The 21267-nt window shown below is 30.7% G+C and overlaps 1 protein-coding gene, 1 long non-coding RNA gene and 1 other non-coding gene across 3 annotated transcripts; 2 read left to right on the forward strand and 1 right to left on the reverse strand.

Annotated features, from left to right (window-relative positions):
- Window positions 1–621: 621 nt before the first annotated feature.
- Window positions 622–1999, forward strand: LOC125204880. The gene is made up of 2 exons (XR_007173656.1): window positions 622–714; window positions 1521–1999. It is a non-coding gene; the product is annotated as an uncharacterized LOC125204880 (long non-coding RNA).
- An 854-nt stretch (window positions 2000–2853) lies between these two features.
- On the reverse strand, window positions 2854–5420 carry LOC125212821 (xylan O-acetyltransferase 1-like). The gene is made up of 5 exons (XM_048113087.1): window positions 5059–5420; window positions 4625–4796; window positions 4133–4332; window positions 3276–3434; window positions 2854–3202 (listed from the first exon to the last, which is right to left on the reverse strand). The coding sequence occupies exons 1-5, from the start codon at window positions 5418–5420 to the stop codon at window positions 2854–2856; spliced, it is 1242 nt and encodes a 413-aa protein (XP_047969044.1).
- Window positions 5421–6990: 1570 nt separating this feature from the next.
- TRNAK-CUU lies at window positions 6991–7063 on the forward strand. The gene has a single exon. It is a non-coding gene; the product is annotated as a tRNA-Lys (tRNA).
- The last annotated feature ends 14204 nt before the right edge of the window (window positions 7064–21267 follow it).

Raw genomic sequence — 21267 nt, forward strand, 5'->3', positions numbered from 1 at the left:
AGATGTTAATTTCACAAATGGTTCTCCTATTTAATTCTTGCAGCCCAAATCCCCCTCCCCTCAAGAAAAATTAAAGAGGCCCAAATCAGAGCACATCGTATTTCAAACCGAATCATTAAACAATAAATATGATTATGAAATCCATTTTTCCATGTTATTAAGCAGTTTACAATGTGGCAGTTTAAAATTTATTCTTAAGAAAATAAATGGTACCATTCTTTCAATATTTATTAAGTACTCTTAAATTAACATATATATTAACATTATTTCTTTAATTGGCTTTTTATCGCACAATCCTTACAATCTAATAGTTCTGAGGAAAAAAAAATATAGAAAAGCAGTATATAGGCATTATTTAGATGCACAAAATGATAAGATTTTTTGGACTTTAATTTTGAACAAATTCAAACTTCATTCCTCTTTTTAAAAATTATTTATATCCATCAATTCCTTTACTAAATAATTTGTAATGGCCATAACTTCATGCCTTTTTTTACTAATTAATTTTATTTTATATCCATCAATCCCAATACTAAATATTGAATGGCCACCAATTCCACTTCAACTATCCCAACAAATCTAATCTCAATAGTTAAAAAGAACCCAACTAATTATTAGTCTCATATTCATACTATCACAGGATTCAAAATCTCAAAATGGCAAAATTTTTGAAGTTGATTTTATTCATCGTCGTCCTTGTTGCTCTTGCGTCAGGTATCAAGTTTTGTCATTTAAATCAGAATCATGTAAAATTCATATAAAAACAATGTCTTGTGGTAATGCTCAAAACATAAATAAACATTTTTTAATCTTCTTTTCCTCCCTCTTTTCTTTTGATTGAAACAACGTCGTATTGAGCGGCATCACCAAACGACGTTGTTTGTACACAAATGAGACAATCAAGAAATATTGAAATTTCATTATTTTATATTCTATTTTCAGACCTTTTGGCGATGCTCAATATGGCATCTTTTATTAAGATAAGTTTTTCAAAAATGTTCAACACCAATACACTCATTTGTGCACTGATGAGGGAAGAAAAATTGAAAATGTGAAATAATTTTAATGAACAATTCCATAGACCTCTCTGTGATGATTAGCCACTAACAACGGGAGAAAGATTGATCCATATTGAATTGAATGACAGAATTGCTTTACGATGATTATGGATCTTTCATAATATATAGGGATATCGAATCATTCTTCTAACGCGTGGGGACCATAACCTAGCTTATGTTTATAAAACATATAAGATTCTTTTATTTCTATTCGATCCCTCAATAAATAGAAAATGACATATGGTATAGACACTTAATTCCAAACAAATTAAATACACTTTAGCACAAACTTAATCTTTAGTGAATCATTTTAATTGGGCAATCGAAAAATAGTCATATGCATTAAATCAGTCTTGTAGATGCCCAAATTTTTAACATTTGGAACATCTCGATTCAAATGTTTATTATCTCAAGTCATACTTTTAATATAATTTGAACGACTCTTTTTTTTACTCGTTTCAGATTGTTTAGTTCATGGAGCGGTGTGCAGAAAATATCATCCCGCACAATGTGACCCAAACAATCCTGAAATTTGTCGCGGAGAATGCATGAAAGTAGTTGAACCAGCACCTTATCAATGGAGCCATTGCAAAATAGATAAAGAAAACAATCCTTATTGTGATTGTGCATTTGTTTGTGGTGCCGGAGTGCGGGCTAGTAGTAGCCCCAGCCCGGAACAAGGTGATGCAACTATATCCGAAAATAATTAGCTTCTTAAAGTAGTATTGAGTTGCAATTTACAAATTTATACCTTTCTCTCTCCAACTAATAGACTCGCGTTTCTCTATTTTGTATTTTTACCATTGCAATTCTTTTACTGTACTCACTCTGTTTCTTTTTTATAGATCTTAGGTAGTTTATATTCTGTAGTTCTATCATTGTAATTTGATCTACTTGTTCTGTTTCTTTATATATATACAATCTATTTTTGTTGTGTGTTATGTATTTGTTTATTATGAAATTTTCACCCCAATTAAAAAGTCTGGAATGTGAACATAGTTGGCCAAGTGTGAGTTCCACTTTCATATAGTATTAATTTTATTATGGAATATGAGTCAAATGATTTAGTAGAATATTTGATATATTTATTGAAAATAAAAATAATTGGATGGATATTTAAATCGCATACATCGATTATAATAAAATGAGATGTATTTCGCATTGAAACAATATCAGGGATAGACATGCACACAATTTTAGATTTGATTTACAATTAATTCGGAGATTGATTTCTTAATACTTGATGTCAAAACAAAAATTTGTTCTCATCCCTAAAATCTTACTTATGGAGATTTCATCTCATTTTTCCTTAAATTAATCCAAAGATTTTATTATGAAAAGATGAACTTACCTGGGCTCAACAATTTAATTTTAAACTAGCCCAAGAAATTATTCTGGGCTACTGATTTAAAAGCCCAAACAATTAAATTCGGAACTGGGCCGACAAATTCTTTTATACCCAAAATCGAAAAAATCAATTACTTACAATCTCATTTCTTTTCCATCCCATTCACAGCAAGTTTTTATTTTTTTCTATTTTTTATATTTTATTTTAATCTCTCCCTCCCGAGGTAAATATTGTATTTGAGTGATGACACGGGATTTTATAGGAGGTAATGTATGGTAAATAGAGAGATAAATATATTTCAACATATTAATATGAAAGAGAATTATTACTAAAAAAAATGTAACATCCTTTTTTATGTTAAACTAAAAAGGAAAGTGTAATATCTGACTTACCTTATGACTGACGAAGTAGCAATTAAAAAAAAAATCTACAGAAGTCCGTCAACGGTCAAGAATCGGAAATGATCCGAGCATAAAGGAGCTCGTTCCACGTGTCCGGCAATCCGGGCAGGCACCAGTGTATGCAGTCTGTGAACTTCGCCGGATTCGCCTTCTCCTCGGCCGTTAAAATCTTACCGTGTCGGGTCGTGTACAGCGATGTGTGCGCGTCCTTCCGGTACTTTGACAGCCGGGTGATGTTGAGGAAGCTCACCGGCACTCTCATCGTGCCCGTCACATCCGCCACCGCGGCAAACAGACTCTGGTACACACCCATGTCCAGTGCCGCCGCGGTGTCGACAAGTGGCGCCGTTTCTTTAGCGCATTTCACGCCCTCCGTGCTGCCCCAATCCGTGCCCCTATTATAATTAATTAATTAATTAATTACATCATATTATGTTAGATGGAATAAATATAGTTTAAATTAATTACTTGTTGTGAGTAGGCGACATGCTCATGAAGAAAACTCTGGTGCGGTTTGGATCTACATTTTGGTCGACCCATTGCGACCACGTGTCGAGTACGCTTCTGTAGGCGGCCGGTCTTTCAACTTGGTCGTATTCGGTCGAGTTCTGGGCGAACGATCCTCGCCTGTTTCGAGGGGTGAGGGCATATGATTAGTTTTTTTTATGACAAAAAAAGACTTCACCAAATAAATACTCACCCGTCCCATAAAAATCGACACTATTTTTTTCCATTTTCGTTATCCCATAAAAATAGTCCCGCTTCTATTTTTGACAACATTTTTCTCTCTAGTAAGATGGATCACATTTTCCACTAATTATACTCAGCTAACTTCATCTATCTATCTATGTTCTGCTTTACTAATTGAGCATTGAAATCATGTCATTATTATATTATGCCGAAGGTGCTTCAGCGGACCCTCGCACTACACTTGTCCACACGTGCTTGTTCCATCGTTACAGATATGCTTGAAGGGTTAATTGCTTATAAAATCATGAACTTTGATGAAATTTGACGAACAAATAATGAAGTTTCAAAATTTCTCAATCATCTCATTTGACCAAATTTGGGCCATTCATTTTAGTTTCTTAAGCCCAAAACGACATCGTTTTAGTCATCCATGTTTTTTCGTCATTGCACATTTACCTCACTTTTCATTGATAACCCCAAAACTTTAACCAATTTAGCATCGATTTTTTGCATTAAAAAATGATATCACGAGACAATTAATAAAATTTTGAAACTTTGGGTTTTATCATTCAAATTGACATGTGCCGGACGAACCAAAATTCAATCAAACTTCATGATTTTATAAAGTAACTTACAGAATTTTCATGGTGGGGGTGTTCATCCACCAAATGTAAGTGTTGAAGATGAGATAGTCCACATTTTTCCAATTGTTGCCATGTTTTTGGATTGATTTAGGCATGATGATGCGATCCAAAACGCTGTGCGAATCAGGATCATCTGAATTCGACTCTACCAAGAATGGGGCCCAGTAGAATTCCACCGTGGCATTATAATCCTTCATTACCCAAATCAAAATATAAAAAGAAACAATGAAAACATTACTTGAATAGCAATAATTATATTTTGAAAGACCAATAAATACATCAAATAATTAGGTTAATGACATTTATCCTGATTAATTATATACTAGAATTTTGATCAAAATAGAACTATTATCACACGTATATAGGTAATTTTGTTGATCGTTTTAGTTAGTGAAACCGATCAATTTCAAAGTTCGAGAAGAAATCGATTAAGGTAGTGAAAGTCGAGATAGATTTTATTATTAACACTAAAAAATTAATAACCTCGATTTTGAAAATGGACAAAGAACCATTCTTGTTCAAGCTTTTCCGAGCCGGAGGGACAATAGATTGCACCAAACAAATCATGGATTCCCACTGATTTCGATTCAATGAGTCCCCAACAAACATCATCCTCTTATTCCTCAACTTCTCAAGCAACAATCTTGGCCTAAACCTAAACCAAATTCAACAAAATTAATTAATTAATTAATAAAATATTAAAGAAATTAAGTAATCTTACTTAGGCAATGAGAATTTTTTTTCATTAAAAAAATAGTATATTCAAGAAATTATTTTCCAGTAAATACACGAACTTTCAATACTTTCTTATTTATTACATAAAAAAAATAGTATATTCAAGAAATTATTTTCCAGTAAATACACGAACATTTAGCATTTTCTGATTTTTTTCCCGAACTTTTATTTTTGAATCTTACTTAGGAAGTGAGCAATCTCTCGGCTGCCATCTCCAGTTCTGGTAAAGCGAATCTCTCCTCCCGTTTTGTAGGCACGTGACCTGCAACGACAAGAACCGACATTCATCCTCTATGTAGAGAGGGTGGGTGACGTTATCAAACACCCATTTCCCGGTGAACAAATCGCAGTCTTTGTCATTAGGGTTTTCATCTATTTTGATTTCTAGGTTTTCTAGGGTTTCTAGGGTTTCATAGAGAGAGAAGGGGAATTCGGCAAAGGACTCGTTGCGGATGAAGCAGGTGAGGGCGGAGACGGAGGCGAGGGCGATGAATATCGGGAGGATGTTAATGCCGTTAGTAAAATGATGTAGCCGTGATTTCATATTAACCGGCGATGTTATTACTAAGGGAAGGTAGTATAAAAGGTTTTCGTATTTTTTCTCAATAGTCTCACCATTTTTTCTTAATGATTATTGATATGATTCTCGATTGATTAGAATAAGTAAATCATTAAATCACCTTCTATATACAATATAAAAGTAGCCAAAAAAATTATGAAGAAGATGTACAATATTTTCTTAATAGTCTAACATTTTTTTTTCTCAATATTGAAACGGTTATTTAATATTTAGAATAAGACCATCTCCAATCGTACACCAAAACTCATTTTTGGTGTAGATAATTTCTCCAACCGTACATCAAACTCAAACCCATTTTTGGGGTTTTCAATGGAATAACACCAAATATGGTGTTTACTCCAAAATTTTGTTAGACAAATACTCAAAAATAGTGTAAACTTAAAGATGGTGTAAATGGTTGGAGTAAAACTACTTTTTGGTGTGACGTATACTCAAAAATGGGTTTGAGTTTGACGTAAATGGTTGGAGATGGCCTAAGTAAACTCATTAAACTACCTTCCACTTTGGACCAATTTAATTACGAAAATGCACCCAAAAAATAATATAACCGTCGATTGTGGTGTGAAAAAATCGTTAAATTATCTTAATTTTGCATCCAATTCAAATACGTGACTAAAAAATGAAGTAACCGCCGTAGTGTGGGAAAATAATTAAATTTACCTTCCACTTTGGGAAATGTTTGGATTTATTACCATGTAATAAACATTGTATAATTTGTTGATACACATTACATACAATGCATATTATTATGTCGGCAATGCGATTAAGTCACCCAATAAAATATATTTAGGTTATAAATATATTTTCCTAACAATTGATTTGTTCGTTGCACCATTTAATATTAGTACAAATAGAGAATTAAAAGATACAATTTGAATTTATGGCTATAAATTAATAAATATATGTCATTTGCTAGCTTGTAACTCAGAATTATTCACTACCTTCTCCAATTGCATCACTAAATTTTATGAAAATAAAAACTTGTTATTGGTGCGGTTCTTGCTCTTTATAAATAGCACTTTTTTTATATTCAAATACTTTACGTACTTTTTTTTGTGTGATTATTATGTTACTAAGATTTGTTGTTTGTGTTCTTACCAGTAGAAGAAAGTTGAACGATGAAATTCACCTTCCAAAATGATTTTCAACCTTTCATAACTTCATCTTCAGTGTGTTCGAATTTATGAAATTACCTTACCTAGAAACAAATCAAACATCGTTAGCATGAACATGACGCCCCCGACCAAGATGCCTCTGTTTCGGACTGTTCTTGGTTGTGATCTCTTCTAGTATATGAATATTTTGGATTACTTGTTTCATTGTTTTCGATGTTGATTATCATCAAACGACACTATTTACACACGACTGCGACTACATGTGATTAACTAGAACTTGGAAAAACTCTTTGATTTATCTTTTATCTCGAGGTATATTTCCATAATATTGTTTTTTCATATTAAATTAAATGACTCTTTCTATTAAAAGAATACAACAGAGAGATTATTAATCAATTGAAGATTTTATAAGACATCAAGCCCGTCTAGCTCAGTTGGTAGAGCGCAAGGCTCTTAACCTTGTGGTCGTGGGTTCGAGCCCCACGGTGGGCGATTATTTTTTTGCATTTAAAAGGAGTAAAATATTTTATGTTGTTGAAATTAATATGTGCCATTAATATAAAAATATACTACTAAAAATTTCTAGTCCTACACCCTTTTTATGTTTAAAATAATAAATTGTGGCACTTCCAAAATATTCCAATTCAATAACGTCTTTATTTAATTTTGTCCATTTCAAAAACGAACAATGTATGTAGTCTAATCATCCTATAACCAAAGGAGTCAAATGAATTTGTATCCAGCTTCACTTGGGCCAACATGACTAGTGTGAGAACTCGAATTGGGACGGGTCGGTAATATTTGACAACTCTAGTTGTATTAACCTAACACGAACGGATCAAAAGGTCGTCGGTACTGTCATGAATATATACACATCGAATCAAAGCATTGTGAAACTGGAGTTTGGTAATATTTGACAACTCTAGTTGTATTAACCTAATACGAACGGATCAAAAGTTCGTTCGTGTCATGAATATATATACACATCGAAACAAAGTTTAGTGGCAATGACATGGTTTCAGACTTCATAATCAAAGCATTGTGAAATTGAGGGTAAGCAGACTGAGACCGGCCAAACGAACTTTAACCCGACTATATATGGCTTCAACAACTGGTCAATTTAACCAATGAAGCAATATTACTCAAGAGACTCAGTCCCACAAGGTTTGGAAAAAAAAATGAAACAAAATGAAATCACAAAATTTCAACTTTTTCTTAATTGTATCATTCATGTACTACAAAATAGCATCTTTGGTAATAATTATAATATTTTTGTTTGATTAAAAAAATGAAATACATTTTAAAACTCAGCGAAGTAGTATTCTGGTTTCAAAATTTGATCAAATTTCATGATTTAAGTGACTATTATTCACATGTATAACTTATTGACACTTGCATGATTTGCATTTACAAACTTTATAGGAAAAAAAACAAAACTATCAGATGGAATCTAAAGTGCAATTGCACCACCAATATCGTTGATGTGGTGGTTCAACACCTCATCACTTAAGCATGAAATCGGGTATTCAATCTCTATCTGTGTACGTGAAAGGAGTAAAAAAATGGAATAGAGTTGATATGATTGTTAAAGGTTTGGATAAAATGAACAAAGTTCAAAGATTTGTGATAAAGTTAACAAAACGATTTGAGATTGCGATAGATTTAATCATTAACTAAATTAATATTCATAATGAATATGATTCTTTTAATAATCTTGATAATGCTTGTATAGTGATGATTCCAAATCCTCACACCGAATCACTGCACAATTAAAAATAATAAGTATTAAATCTATTCTTTCCATATTTATTAAGAAGTCTCACACAGATCTTATTCCTTTGGAAAACAAAATATTGCCATTCTTTCCACTTTTTTATTAATCCTTAAATCAATGTGAATATGAACAATATATATATATATCTATAAATGGCTTTTTCCCTCACTATGTGATAGTTCCTTACGATCTAGTAGTTTTGATGAAAATAAAAATATTTAAAACGTTGCTAATTCCTATAGTCGATGTGTTCTAAACTATTATTTAATCAAATTCCAAAATGAATAATATTTAAAAACCACAAGTTGTCAAATGGCAAAAATTTTGAAGTCGATTTTATTTTTGGCCGTCCTTGTTGCTCTTGCATCTGGTATCAAATTTAACTTCCATAATATTGATTTCTCTTATATAATATTTAACTTTTAAATATGTACTTGCTATATTTCTCGTCTCTTGTCTTATCTGAAGCGATGTTTTGGATTACTTGTTCACTGTTCTTCAATAGGAGTCTCTCATTTATTGAAAAAAATGTGAATGCCAAATGATCTATTTTATACATTTCAGATTGTCGGGTTTGTGGAACGGAATGCAGAAAAACTACAACGATTAAATGCCCCGGGATCCATAATATTGTATTTTGTGTTAGACCATGCACAAATATAGTCAGTCCAGCACCTTATAAATGGAGCTTTTGCAATGCAGATAATGTAAACAACACTTATTGTGTTTGTGCATATACTTGTGGTGTTTGAATGTCCATCAAAATTAAGGGGACAAAATGAAACTATAAAAGTTTCAATGAAATAGTACATCAATTTGATTTTTATATTATTTTTTTCTGATAAATAATGTACTCAAAAGTTTCAACAATTCATGAAGCAAAAGTACTTGTCATTAACTAAACAAAAAATCTCAGTAACTTGCAATTCACAGCCTAACTAATATTTCATCTCTCATATCTTATTCTTTTTTACATATTATCTCTTTTTTTCTATATTTATTCATCCATTCGATTTTTAATTTTCTTTATTTTCTTTTATTTAAGTTTCCCTTCTCTATTTTATAATAATTCAAAACACGATGACGTGTAAACATAATATTTCCAAATTTTAAACGAATCAATATAATAAAGTTTAAACTATGAAAGGAAAATCGACTGAAACCCATAGAGTTTATCAAATTTCTATTTGTCAGGAAACTTTAAGAATCACTCAGAATAAACATGCATGTGTTTGGATTTATTCTCAATTATAACAAATTATTTTAGTTAAATTGCATTTGATGATAACAATCATGAAAATCATACATTGATCTCCTTGCATTGCATCGATTAAGGTGAGTAAAATGATGTGTTTACTTATATAGAAAATGATGTCGTATGATTAGAAAACATAAGCAATTATGTTAGATGCTCAAAACCAGATATTTTCAACGTAAAATAGTTGCAAAAAACATTCATACTATTTCATAAGAAATTTTAACTAACATTAAGGTTGTTTAAATCTATCATTCCCAATACTAAATTTATTTATATCCATTAATCACAATACTAAATATCGATAACAGCCATAAATTCCACTATCCCAACAAACCTAATATTATTCTCAATATATTAGATGCACACAATCACTATTATTTTCGTCATAATATAATCAAGACAATTCAAATTTCATAAATTTTTTTAACTAATTTTAAGGTTGTTTATATCCATCAATGCCAATACTAAATATTGATAATAGCCATGAATTCCACTATCCCAACAAACCTAATACTAGTAATTTCAATATATTAGATGCACACAATCTGATTTTTACGACATAAAATAGTTAATACATATTCAAATTTCATAAATTTTTTTAACTAATTTTAAGGTTGTTTAATCCATCAATCCCATTTATATTATATATTGATAATAGCCATAAATTCCACTATCCCAACAAACCAAATAGTAATCTCAATAGTTAAAAAGAATCCAACTAATTCATAATGTCTATATATCCTAAACTAGTATTTAAGCGAATCACATCACGAATTATTAGTCTCATAATCATACACAATCACTAGATTCAAAACCTCAAATTAAAATGGCAATATTTTTGAAGTCGATTTTGTTTATGGCCGTCCTCATTGCTCTTGCATCTGGTATAAAAATTAGATTTCCATTTTTAAATATGTACTTAGAAAGATGCATGCCATGACTTTGTTTTTTTTCCATTTCAGATTGTTTGGTTTGTGGAGCGTCGTGCAAATTGGGCACGGATATTCAATGCGATCCAAATCAAGAATCCTTTTGTGTTCGACATTGCCAAAATGCAGTTAGTCCAAACCATCTTGAATGGAGCTTTTGCAACGCAGATAATCCAGACAAAACTTATTGTGTTTGTTCATATACGTGTTGATTGCCTACGAAATCAGAGGGGGCAGAATAAGATTTTAAATGTAATACTTCAATGTATTTTTATACACAAGTGTATTTTCAACAATTATGAAATACAAATATTTGTCAAGTCGGTAATTAAATATTTCAGTTAAACTTTAAAATCACAAGCTAACCAATAATTTACTCTTAATTACACCCATCTTATTGTTTTATGAAATGATGAGTAGAATCCAAAATCTAGCTGGCCTCTGTTTTATTGTGCAACTCAAATTTAAATTGTTTCATATTTTAATAGTTTCACTCTAAATTCACAATTTCAGTTGGTATTTCTTATAATTACTCCATAGGTGAGCACTATGATCACACCATAGTTAAAATGATAATCTAGATAAATAATTTATGATACATAATTAAGCAATACAACATGTATATGGTTCCAAGGAATAAACAATATGAAATCTGAGTATTATGATTACACCATAATTAAAATGATAATCTAGCCAAACAATCTATCATACATAAGCAAACAATTTGTGATACATAAACAAGCAACTTGACAAATGGTTCCAAGCAATCCGCGATACGAAATCAAAGATAAACAAACAATCTGCGATACATAGGCAAACAAGCTTGCCACGTTGAATCTGCTCCTAAATCTAAGGGTCCCCATTGATGATAGATTGTCATATTAATCTATATTGTAATTTTAGTATAACTAATACACCATATCCTTACAAAACGGCAATACTTACAAATATATGCAGCATTTATAATTTCAATTAGTCCAAAATAAAGTCTTATTTTAACTCCTGTCGCATTTTTTGAAAAAAAATTGGTTAAATTTAAGTTCCGCTTTCATATTTTGTATTAGTTTTATTTTATAAATTGAAAATCATGCATTAATCTCATCGCATCATGGTCAAGTTAAACAATGTCGTCTATTTATATAGAAAATGAAATCGTTTGATTCAAATGCATAAGCAAACTATTAGATGCACAAAATCAGATTTTTCGACATAGAATACACGAGACAAAGTCAAATTTAGTAATCCCAAATATTAAATATTGATAATAGCCATAAATTCCAACATCCCAACAGACCTAATAGTAATCTGATCAATATATTAGATGCACACAAACATATTTTTTCCACATAAAATAGTTAAGACAAATTTAAATTTCATAAAAGATTTTAACTAAATCTTGAGACAAATTCAAATTTAGTAATCCCAAATATTAAATATTGATAATGGCCATAAATTCCACCATCCCTACAAACCTAATAGTAATCTGATCAATGTATAAGATGCACACAAACAGATTTTTTCCACATAAAATAGTCAAGACAAATTTAAATTTCATAAATTTTTTTAACTAAATTTAAGGTTATCAATCCCATTAATACTAAATATTGATAATAGCCATAAATTCCACTGTCCCAACAAACCTAATAGTAATCTCTATAGTTAAAAAGAATCCAACTAATTCATAATGTCTATATGTCCTAAACTAGTATTTAACGAATCCCATAACGAATTATTAGTCTCATATTCATATACAATCACTAGATTCAAAACCTCAAATTAAAATGGCAAAATTTTTGAAGTCGATTTTGTTTATGGCCGTCTTCATTGCTCTTGCATCTGGTATAAAATTAGATTTCCATTTTTAAATATGTACTTAGAAAGATGCATGCCATGACTTGTTTTTTTTCCATTTCAGATTGTTTGGTTTGTGGAGCGTCGTGCAAATTGGGCACGGATATTCAATGCGATCCAAATCAAGAATCCTTTTGTGTTCGACATTGCCAAAATGCAGTTAGTCCAAATCATCTTGAATGGAGCTTTTGCAACGCAGATAATCCAGACAAAACTTATTGTGTTTGTTCATATACGTGTTGATTGCCTACGAAATCAGAGGGGGCAGAATAAGATTTTAAATGTAATACTTCAATGTATTTTTATACACAAGTGTATTTTCAACAATTATGAAATACAAATATTTGTCAAGTCAGTAATTGAATATTTCAGTTAAACTTTAAAATCACAGGCTAACCAATAATTTACTCTTAATTACACCCATCTTATTGTTTTATGAAATGATGAGTAGAATCCAAAATCTAGTTGGCCTCTATTTATTGTGCAACTCAAATTTAAATTGTTTCATATTTCAATAGTTTCACTCTAAATTCACAACTTCAGTTGGTATTTCTAATAATTACTACATAGGAGAGCACTATGATGACATCATAATTAAAATGATAACCTAGACAAATAATCTATAATACATAAGCAAGCAACATGCGTATGGTTCCAAGCAATAAACAATATGAAATCACAGTATTATGGTGACACCATAATTAAAATGATAATCTAGGTAAGCAATCTACGATACATTGGCAAACAATCTGTGATACATAGGCAAGCAACTTGGCAATGGTTCCAAGCAATCCATGATACGAAATCATAGATAAACAAACAATCTGCGATACATAGGCAAGCAAGCCTGTCACGTTGAATCTGCTCCTAAATCTAAGGGTCACCATTGGTGATAGATTGTCATATTGATTTGGATTGTCATTTTAGTATAACTCATACACCATATCCTTACAAAACGGCAATACTTACAAATATATGCAGCTTTTATAATTTCAATTGGTCCACAATAAAGTCTTAATTTTAACTCTCGTCATTATTTGAAAAAAAGTGGTAAAATATAAGTTCCGCTTTCGTATTAGTTTTATTTTATAAATTGAAAATCATTCATTAATCTCATCGCATCACGGTCAAGTGAAACGATGTTGTCTATTTATATAGAAAATGAAATCGTTTAATTCAAAACGCATAAGCAAATTATTAGATGCACAAAATCTGATTTTTCGACATTGAATACTTAAAACAAATTCAAATTTTGTAATCCCAAATATTAAATATTGATAATAGCCATAAATTCCACCATCCAAACAAACCTAATAGTAATCTGATCAATATATTAGATGCACACAATCAGATTTTTTCCACATAAAATAGTTAAGACAAATTAAAATTTCATTAAAAAAAATAACTAAATTTGAGTTTATCAATCCCATTAATACTAAATATTGATAATAGCCATAAATTCCACTATCCCAATAAACCTAATAGTAATCTCAATACTTAAAAAGAATTAAACTAATTCATAATGTCTATATGTCCTAAACTAGTATTTAACGAATCCCATAACGAATTATTAGTCTCATATTCATATAAGTCACTAGATTCAAAAACTTGATTGAAAACCTCAAAATGGCAAAGTTTTTGAAGTCAATTTTGTTTGTGGCCGTCCTCATTGCTCTTGCATCTGGTATAAAATTAGATTTCCATTTTTAAATATGTACTTAAAAAGATGCATCATGGATGCCTTTTTATTCATTTCGCGGAAACTGCGGCGGTCCTATTATGGACACTCTTAGTCTGTTTGTTGGCAATTGAACTTTGTTTTTTTTTACAATTCTTGGTAGTGAACGTCTCTATTAGGGATAAATTGGATTACTTGCTTACTATTCTTCAGATGGAGTCTTTGATTTATCGATAAAAATGTACATGCTGAATGACCCTTTTCTTATACGTTTCAGATTGTCTGGTTTTTGGAGCGTCGTGCAAATTGGGCACGGATATTCAATGCGATCCAAATCAAGAATCCTTTTGTGTTCAACATTGCCAAAATGCAGTTAGTCCAAATCATCTTGAATGGAGCTTTTGCAATGCAGATAATCCAGACAAAACTTATTGTGTTTGTTCATATTCGTGTTGATTGCCCACGAAATCAGAGGGGGCGGAATATAAGAGTTTAAACGTAATACTTCAATGTATTTTTTATACACAAGTGTATTCTACAGTTTCAACAACTTTGAAATACAAATATTAGTCTTCAACAAACGAATATTTCAGTTTACTTGCAAATTATACAACCTAACCAATAATTTAGTATTTTCTTAATTACTCCAATCTTAATTATTGCTTTATGAAATGATGAATAGGATCCAAAATCTAGTTGGCATCTTTGTCATTGTGTAACTCAAATATAAATTGTTTCATTTAGTTGGATAATTTGATATTTCGCTTCGAAGTCACAATTTCAATTGGTGTTTTACGAAACGGCAGTTATTTATAAATATATGTTGCTTTTATAATTTCAATTGGTCCAATAAGTTTGTATTGATTTAACTATAGTATATATGGGGTGCGTTAAATTTCTAATTCTAACCTTTTAATTGATAACTCTGTTAACTCATTAATGCAGTTTGTTAAAAATATCAACACAGTGACATTAAAATATCAACACATAATGTCAACACAGTTAATTGAAATGTCAACTAACAAAATAATGTATTGACATTTTAATGTCTCGTGTTGATATTTCTAATACATTTCAACAAAAAAATGTGAATGCCAAATGACCTTTTTTAAATATATATTTCAGATTGTCGGGTTTGTGGAACGGAGTGCAGAAAAACGACAAGGATTAAATGTCCCGGCCCACATAATATTATATTTTGTGTTAGACCATGCACAAATAAAGTTAGTCCAGCACCTTAATGGAGCTTTAGCAATGCAGATAATTTAAATAATACTTATTGTGTTTGTGCATATACTTGCGGTGTATGAATGTCCATCAAAATTAAACTATAAAAAATTTAAATGAAATACATCAATTTGATTTTATATTATTAGTCTCGTATTCATATACAATCACTAGATTCAAAACCTCAAATTAAAATGGCAAAAATTTTGAAGTCAATTTTGTTTATGGCCGTCCTCATTGCTCTTGATTAGTTATAAAATTAAGGGGACAAAATGAAACTATTAAAAATTTTAATGAAATACATCAATTTGATTTTTATATTATTCTTTTCTGATAAATAATTTACTAGTGCACTCAAAAGTTTCAACAATTGATGAAGCAAAAGTACTTGTCATTAACTAAACAAAAATCTCAGTAACTTGCAATTCACTGCCTAAATTTTAGTTAATTTTCTTTATTATATTTTATTTAAGTTTCCCCATTCTATTTTAAAATGATTCAAAATACGATGACGTGCAAACATAATATTTCCAAATTTTAACGAATCAATATAATAAAGCTTAGCTATGAAGGGAAAACTGACTGAAACCTGAGTTTAATTATCAAAAATTTTGATTTGTAATGCAAATTTAAGAATCACTTGGAATAAACATGAATTTGGATTTGTTCTCAATTATTCAAACAATAAATTTTTGTAGTTATATTGTATTTGATGACAACAATCATTAAACTAATCATACATTGATCTCCTTGTATCACATCGAAGGAGAGAAGGAGAGTGAAACGATGTCGTCTACTTATATAAAAAAATGATGTCGTTTGATTAAAAAACATAAGCTATATAAATGATGTCGATTGATTAAAAAACATAAGCAATTATATTAGATGCTCAAAACCAGATATTTTCAACGTAAAATAGTTGCAAATAATTCATACTATTTCATAAGAAATTTTAACTAACATTAAGGTTGTTTAAATCTATCATTCCCAATACTAAATTTATTTATATCCATTAATCACAATACTAAATATCGATAACAGCCATAAATTCCACCATCCCAACAAACCTAATATTATTCTCAATATATTAGATGCACACAATCACTATTATTTTCGTCATAATATGATCAAGACAATTCAAATTTCATAAATTTTTTTAACTAATTTTAAGGTTGTTTATATCCATCAATGCCAATACTAAATATTGATAATAGCCATGAATTCCACTATCCCAACAAACCTAATACTAGTAATTTCAATATATAAGATGCACACAATCTGATTTTTACGACATAAAATAGTTAAGACATATTCAAATTTCATAAAAAGTTTTAACTAATTTTAAGGTTGTTTAATCCATCAATCCCATTCACATTATATATTGATAATAGCCATAAATTCCACTATCCCAACAAACCTAATAGTAATCTCAATAGTTAAAAAGAATCCAACTAATTCATAATGTCTATATGTCCTAAACTAGTATTTAAGCGAATCACATCACGAATTATTAGTCTCATATTCATATACAATCACTAGATTCAAAACCTCAAATTAAAATGGCAAAATTTTTGAAGTCGATTTTGTTTATGGCCGTCCTCATTGCTCTTGCATCTGGTATAAATATTAGATTTCCATTTTTAAATATGTACTTAGAAAGATGCATGCCATGACTTTGTTTTTTTTCCATTTCAGATTGTTTGGTTTGTGGAGCGTCGTGCAAATTGGGCACGGATATTCAATGCGATCCAAATCAAGAATCCTTTTGTGTTCGACATTGCCAAAATGCAGTTAGTCCAAATCATCTTGAATGGAGCTTTTGCAATGCAGATAATCCAGACAAAACTTATTGTGTTTGTTCGTATACGTGTTGATTGCCCACGAAATCAGAGGGGGCAGAATAAGATTTTAAATGTAATACTTCAATATATTTTTATACACAAGTGTATTTTCAACAATTATGAAATACAAATATTTGTCGGTCAGTAATTGAATATTTCAGTTAAACTTTAATATCACAAGCTAACCATTAATTTACTCTTAATTACACCCATCTTATTGATTTATGAAATGATGAGTAGAATCCAAAATCTAGTTGGCCTCTATTTATTGTGCAACTCAAATTTAAATTGTTTCATATTTCAATAGTTTCACTCTAAATTCACAACTTCAACTGGTATTTCTAGTAATTACTGCATGGGAGAGCACTATGATGACATCATAATTAAAATGATAACCTAGACAAATAATCTACAATACATAAGCAAGCAATACAACATGTATATAGTTCCAAGCAATAAACAATATGAAATCAGAGTATTATGGTGACACCATAACTAAAATGATAATCTAGTCAAACAATCTATCATTCGTAGGCAAACAATTTGTGATACATAGGCAAGCAACTTGGCAAATGGTTCCAAGCAATACGCGATACGAAATCAAAGATAAACAAACAATCTGCGATACATAGGCAAGCAAGCCTGTCAAGTTGAATCTGCTCCTAAATCTAAGGGTCCCCATTGATGATAGATTGGCATATTAATTTGGATTGTCATTTTAGTATAACTCATACACTATATCTTTACAAAACGACAATACTTACAAATATATGCAGCTTTTATAATTTCAATTGGTCCAAAATAAAGTCTTATTTTAACTCCCGTTGCATTTTTCGAAAAAAAAATGGTAAAATTTAAGTTCCGCTTTCATATACTGTATGAGTTTTATATTATAAATTGAAAATTATACATTAATCTCATCGCATCACAGTGAAGTGAAACGATATCGTCTATTTATATAGAAAATGAAATCGTTTGATTCAAAACGCATAAGCAAACTATTAGATGCACAAAATCAGATTTTTCTGAATTAGAATACTTGAGACAAATTCAAATTTCGTAATCCCAAATATTAAAATATTGATAATAGCCATAAATTCCATCATCCCAACAAACCTAATACTAGTAATTTCAATATATTAGATGCACACAATCATATTTTTTCCACATAAAATAGTTAATACAAATTTAAATTTCATAAAATATTTTAACTAAATTCGAGGTTATCAATCCCATCATTAATACTAAATATTGATAATAGCCATAAATTCCACTATCCCAACAAACCTAATAGTAATCTCTATAGTTAAAAAGAATCCAACTAATTCATAATGTCTATATGTTCTAAACTAGTATTTAAGGAATCCCATAACGAATCATTAGTCTCATATTCATATACAGTCACTACTAGATTCAAAAACTTGATTGAAAACCTCAAAATGGCAAAGTTTTTGAAATCAATTTTGTTTGTAGCCATCCTCATTGCTCTTTCATCTGGTATAAAATTTGATTTCCATTTTTAAATATGCACTTATAAAGATGCATGCCATGACTTTCTTTCATTTCAGATTGTTTGGTTTTTTATTTTTGTTCTTCAGTGTTGCTTGTTCTGTGAGTTTGTTGCGTGGTTTGTGAGGAAAAAAGTGTATATAATTTCTGTCCCAAATGGCATGCCCAATCCCAAATAGTCTCAAACTGATTAGGGGTTAGATAGGAATTATATACACTTTCCAACTTTCCTCAGACTCCCGATGTGCGATGAGTTTTTACTTGTATGTACATGCTGAATGACACTTTTTTTATTCGTTTCAGATTGTCTAGTTTGTGGAGCGTCATGCAAATTGGGCACGGAGATTCAATGTGACGCAAATAATGAATCCTTTTGTGTTAGACCATGCCAAAATGCAGTTAGTCCAAATCATCTTGAATGGAGCTTTTGCAATGCAGATAATCCAGACAAAACTTATTGTGTTTGTTCGTATTCGTGTTGATTGCCAAGGAAATCAGAGGGCGCAGCATAAGAGTTTAAATGTAATACTTCCATGTATTTTTATACACAAGTGTATTTTCAACAATTATGAAATACAAATATTTGTCAGTCAGTAATTGAATATTTCAGTTAAACTATAAAATCACAAGCTAACCAATAATTTACTCTTAATTACTCCCATCTTATTGTTTTATGAAATGATGAGTAGAAAATCCAAAATCTAGTTGGCCTCTATTAGTCTATTTTATTGTGCAACTCAAATTTAAATTGTTTCATATTTTAATAGTGTCACTCTGAACTCACAATTTCAATTGGTATTTCTAATAATTACTCCATAGGTGAGCACCATAAAGAAGCACTACGGTAATACCATAGCTAAAATGACAAACTAGACAAATAATCTACGATACATAAGCAAGCAATACGGCAAGCGTATGGTTCCAAGCAATAAACAATATGAAATCAGAGTATTATGGTGACACCATAGTTATGATGATAATCTAGGTAAGCAATTACGATACATAGGCAAACAATCAGTGATACATAGGCAAGTAACTTGGCAAATGGTTCCAAGCAATCGGCGATACGAAATCAAAGATAAACAAATAATTTGCGATACATAGGCAAGCAAGCCTGCCACGTGAATCTAAGGGTGTCCACTATAGTTGGCCGGCCAAGCCACAAAGCGTGGCCGGGCCACCAAAAAACTTGTTTTCCACTATGGTGGACATGCCCAAGCCACCAAATAAATTATTTTTTTTCAATTTGTGTATATTTTAATTAAGAAAATGGGGAAAATGGGTATATTTATAGAATTTGTGTAGGAATGGGTTAAAAAATAGATATATTTATAGAATTAAGAAAAAAAAATTGAAAACAGGAAGAGCCGCGGCTCGTGGCCGCTGCAATAGGAGAGCCGCAGCTCCCGCCCAAGAGCCACGGCCGAGCCACGCGAGTGGCGCTCTCGTGCCCCGCCCCCCCTCCCCCGGCCACCAACACCCATGATACTCACTATAGGGAGTCGTGGCTGGGCCACGGGAGAGCCACGAGCCGCGGCTCTCCTATAGTGGACACTCTAAGGGTCCCCATTAGTGATAGATTGTCATATTAATTTGGATTGTCATTTTAGTATAAATAATATCCTTACAAAACGGCAATACTTACAAATATATGCAGCTTTTATAATTTCAGTTGGTCTAAAATAAAGTCTTATTTTAACTCCCGTCGCATTCTTTGAAAAAAAAATTTGGTAAAATTTAAGTTCCCCTTTCATATACTTTATTAGTTTTATTTTATAAATTAAAAATCATACATTAATCTCATCGCATCACGTGAAACAATTTCGTCTATTTATATAGAAAACGAAATCGTTTGATTCAAAACGCATAAGCAAACTATTAGATGCACAAAATCAGATTTTTCGACTTAGAATACTTGACACAAATTTCGTAATCCCAAATATTAAATGCACAAAATTCGAATTTCGTAATCCCAAATATTAAAATATTGATAATAGCCATAAATTCCACCATCCCAATAAACCTAATAGCAATCTGATCAATATATTAGATGCACACAATCAGATTTTTTCCACATAAAATAGTTAAGAAAAATTCAAATTTCATAAAAAAATTTAACTAAATTTAAGGTTCTCAATCCCATTAAATACTAAATATTGATAATAGCCATAAATTCAACTATCCCAACAAACCTAATAGTAATCTCAATAGTTAAAAAGAATCCAACCAATTCATAATGTCTACATGTCCTAAACTAGTATTTAACGAATCCCATAACGAATTATTAGTCTCATATTCATATAAGTGTCTAGATTCAAAACTTGATTCAAAACCTCAAAATGGCAAAGTTTTTGAAGTCAATTTTGTTTGTGGTCGTCCTCATTGCTCTTGCATCTGGTATAAATTTTGATTTCCAATTTTAAATATATAGTACCTAAAGATGCATGCTATGACTTTTTGTTCATTTCGCGGCCACTGCGGCGGTCCTATTGTGGACACTCTTAGTCTGTGTGTTGGCAATTGACCTTTGTTATTTTTTACTATTCTTGGTAGTGAACTTCTCTATTAGGGATAATTTGGATTAATTGCTTACTATTCTTCAGATGGAGTCTTTGATTTATCGATAAAA

Source organism: Salvia hispanica, chromosome 1 (genome assembly GCF_023119035.1).
Source record: "Salvia hispanica cultivar TCC Black 2014 chromosome 1, UniMelb_Shisp_WGS_1.0, whole genome shotgun sequence".
NCBI lineage: Eukaryota > Viridiplantae > Streptophyta > Magnoliopsida > Lamiales > Lamiaceae > Salvia > Salvia hispanica.

Bases quoted from the DNA above. Each gene is read 5' to 3' on its own strand.
- LOC125212821 (XM_048113087.1), bottom strand. From the start codon at position 5,420: ATGAAATCACGGCTACATCATTTTACTAACGGCATTAACATCCTCCCG. The intron at 4,797-5,058 runs GTAAGATTCAAA...AATTTGGTTTAG, and splicing joins AGAGATTGCTCACTTCCTAA to GTTTAGGCCAAGATTGTTGC. The intron at 4,333-4,624 runs GTTATTAATTTT...TGGGTAATGAAG, and splicing joins TGTCCATTTTCAAAATCGAG to GATTATAATGCCACGGTGGA.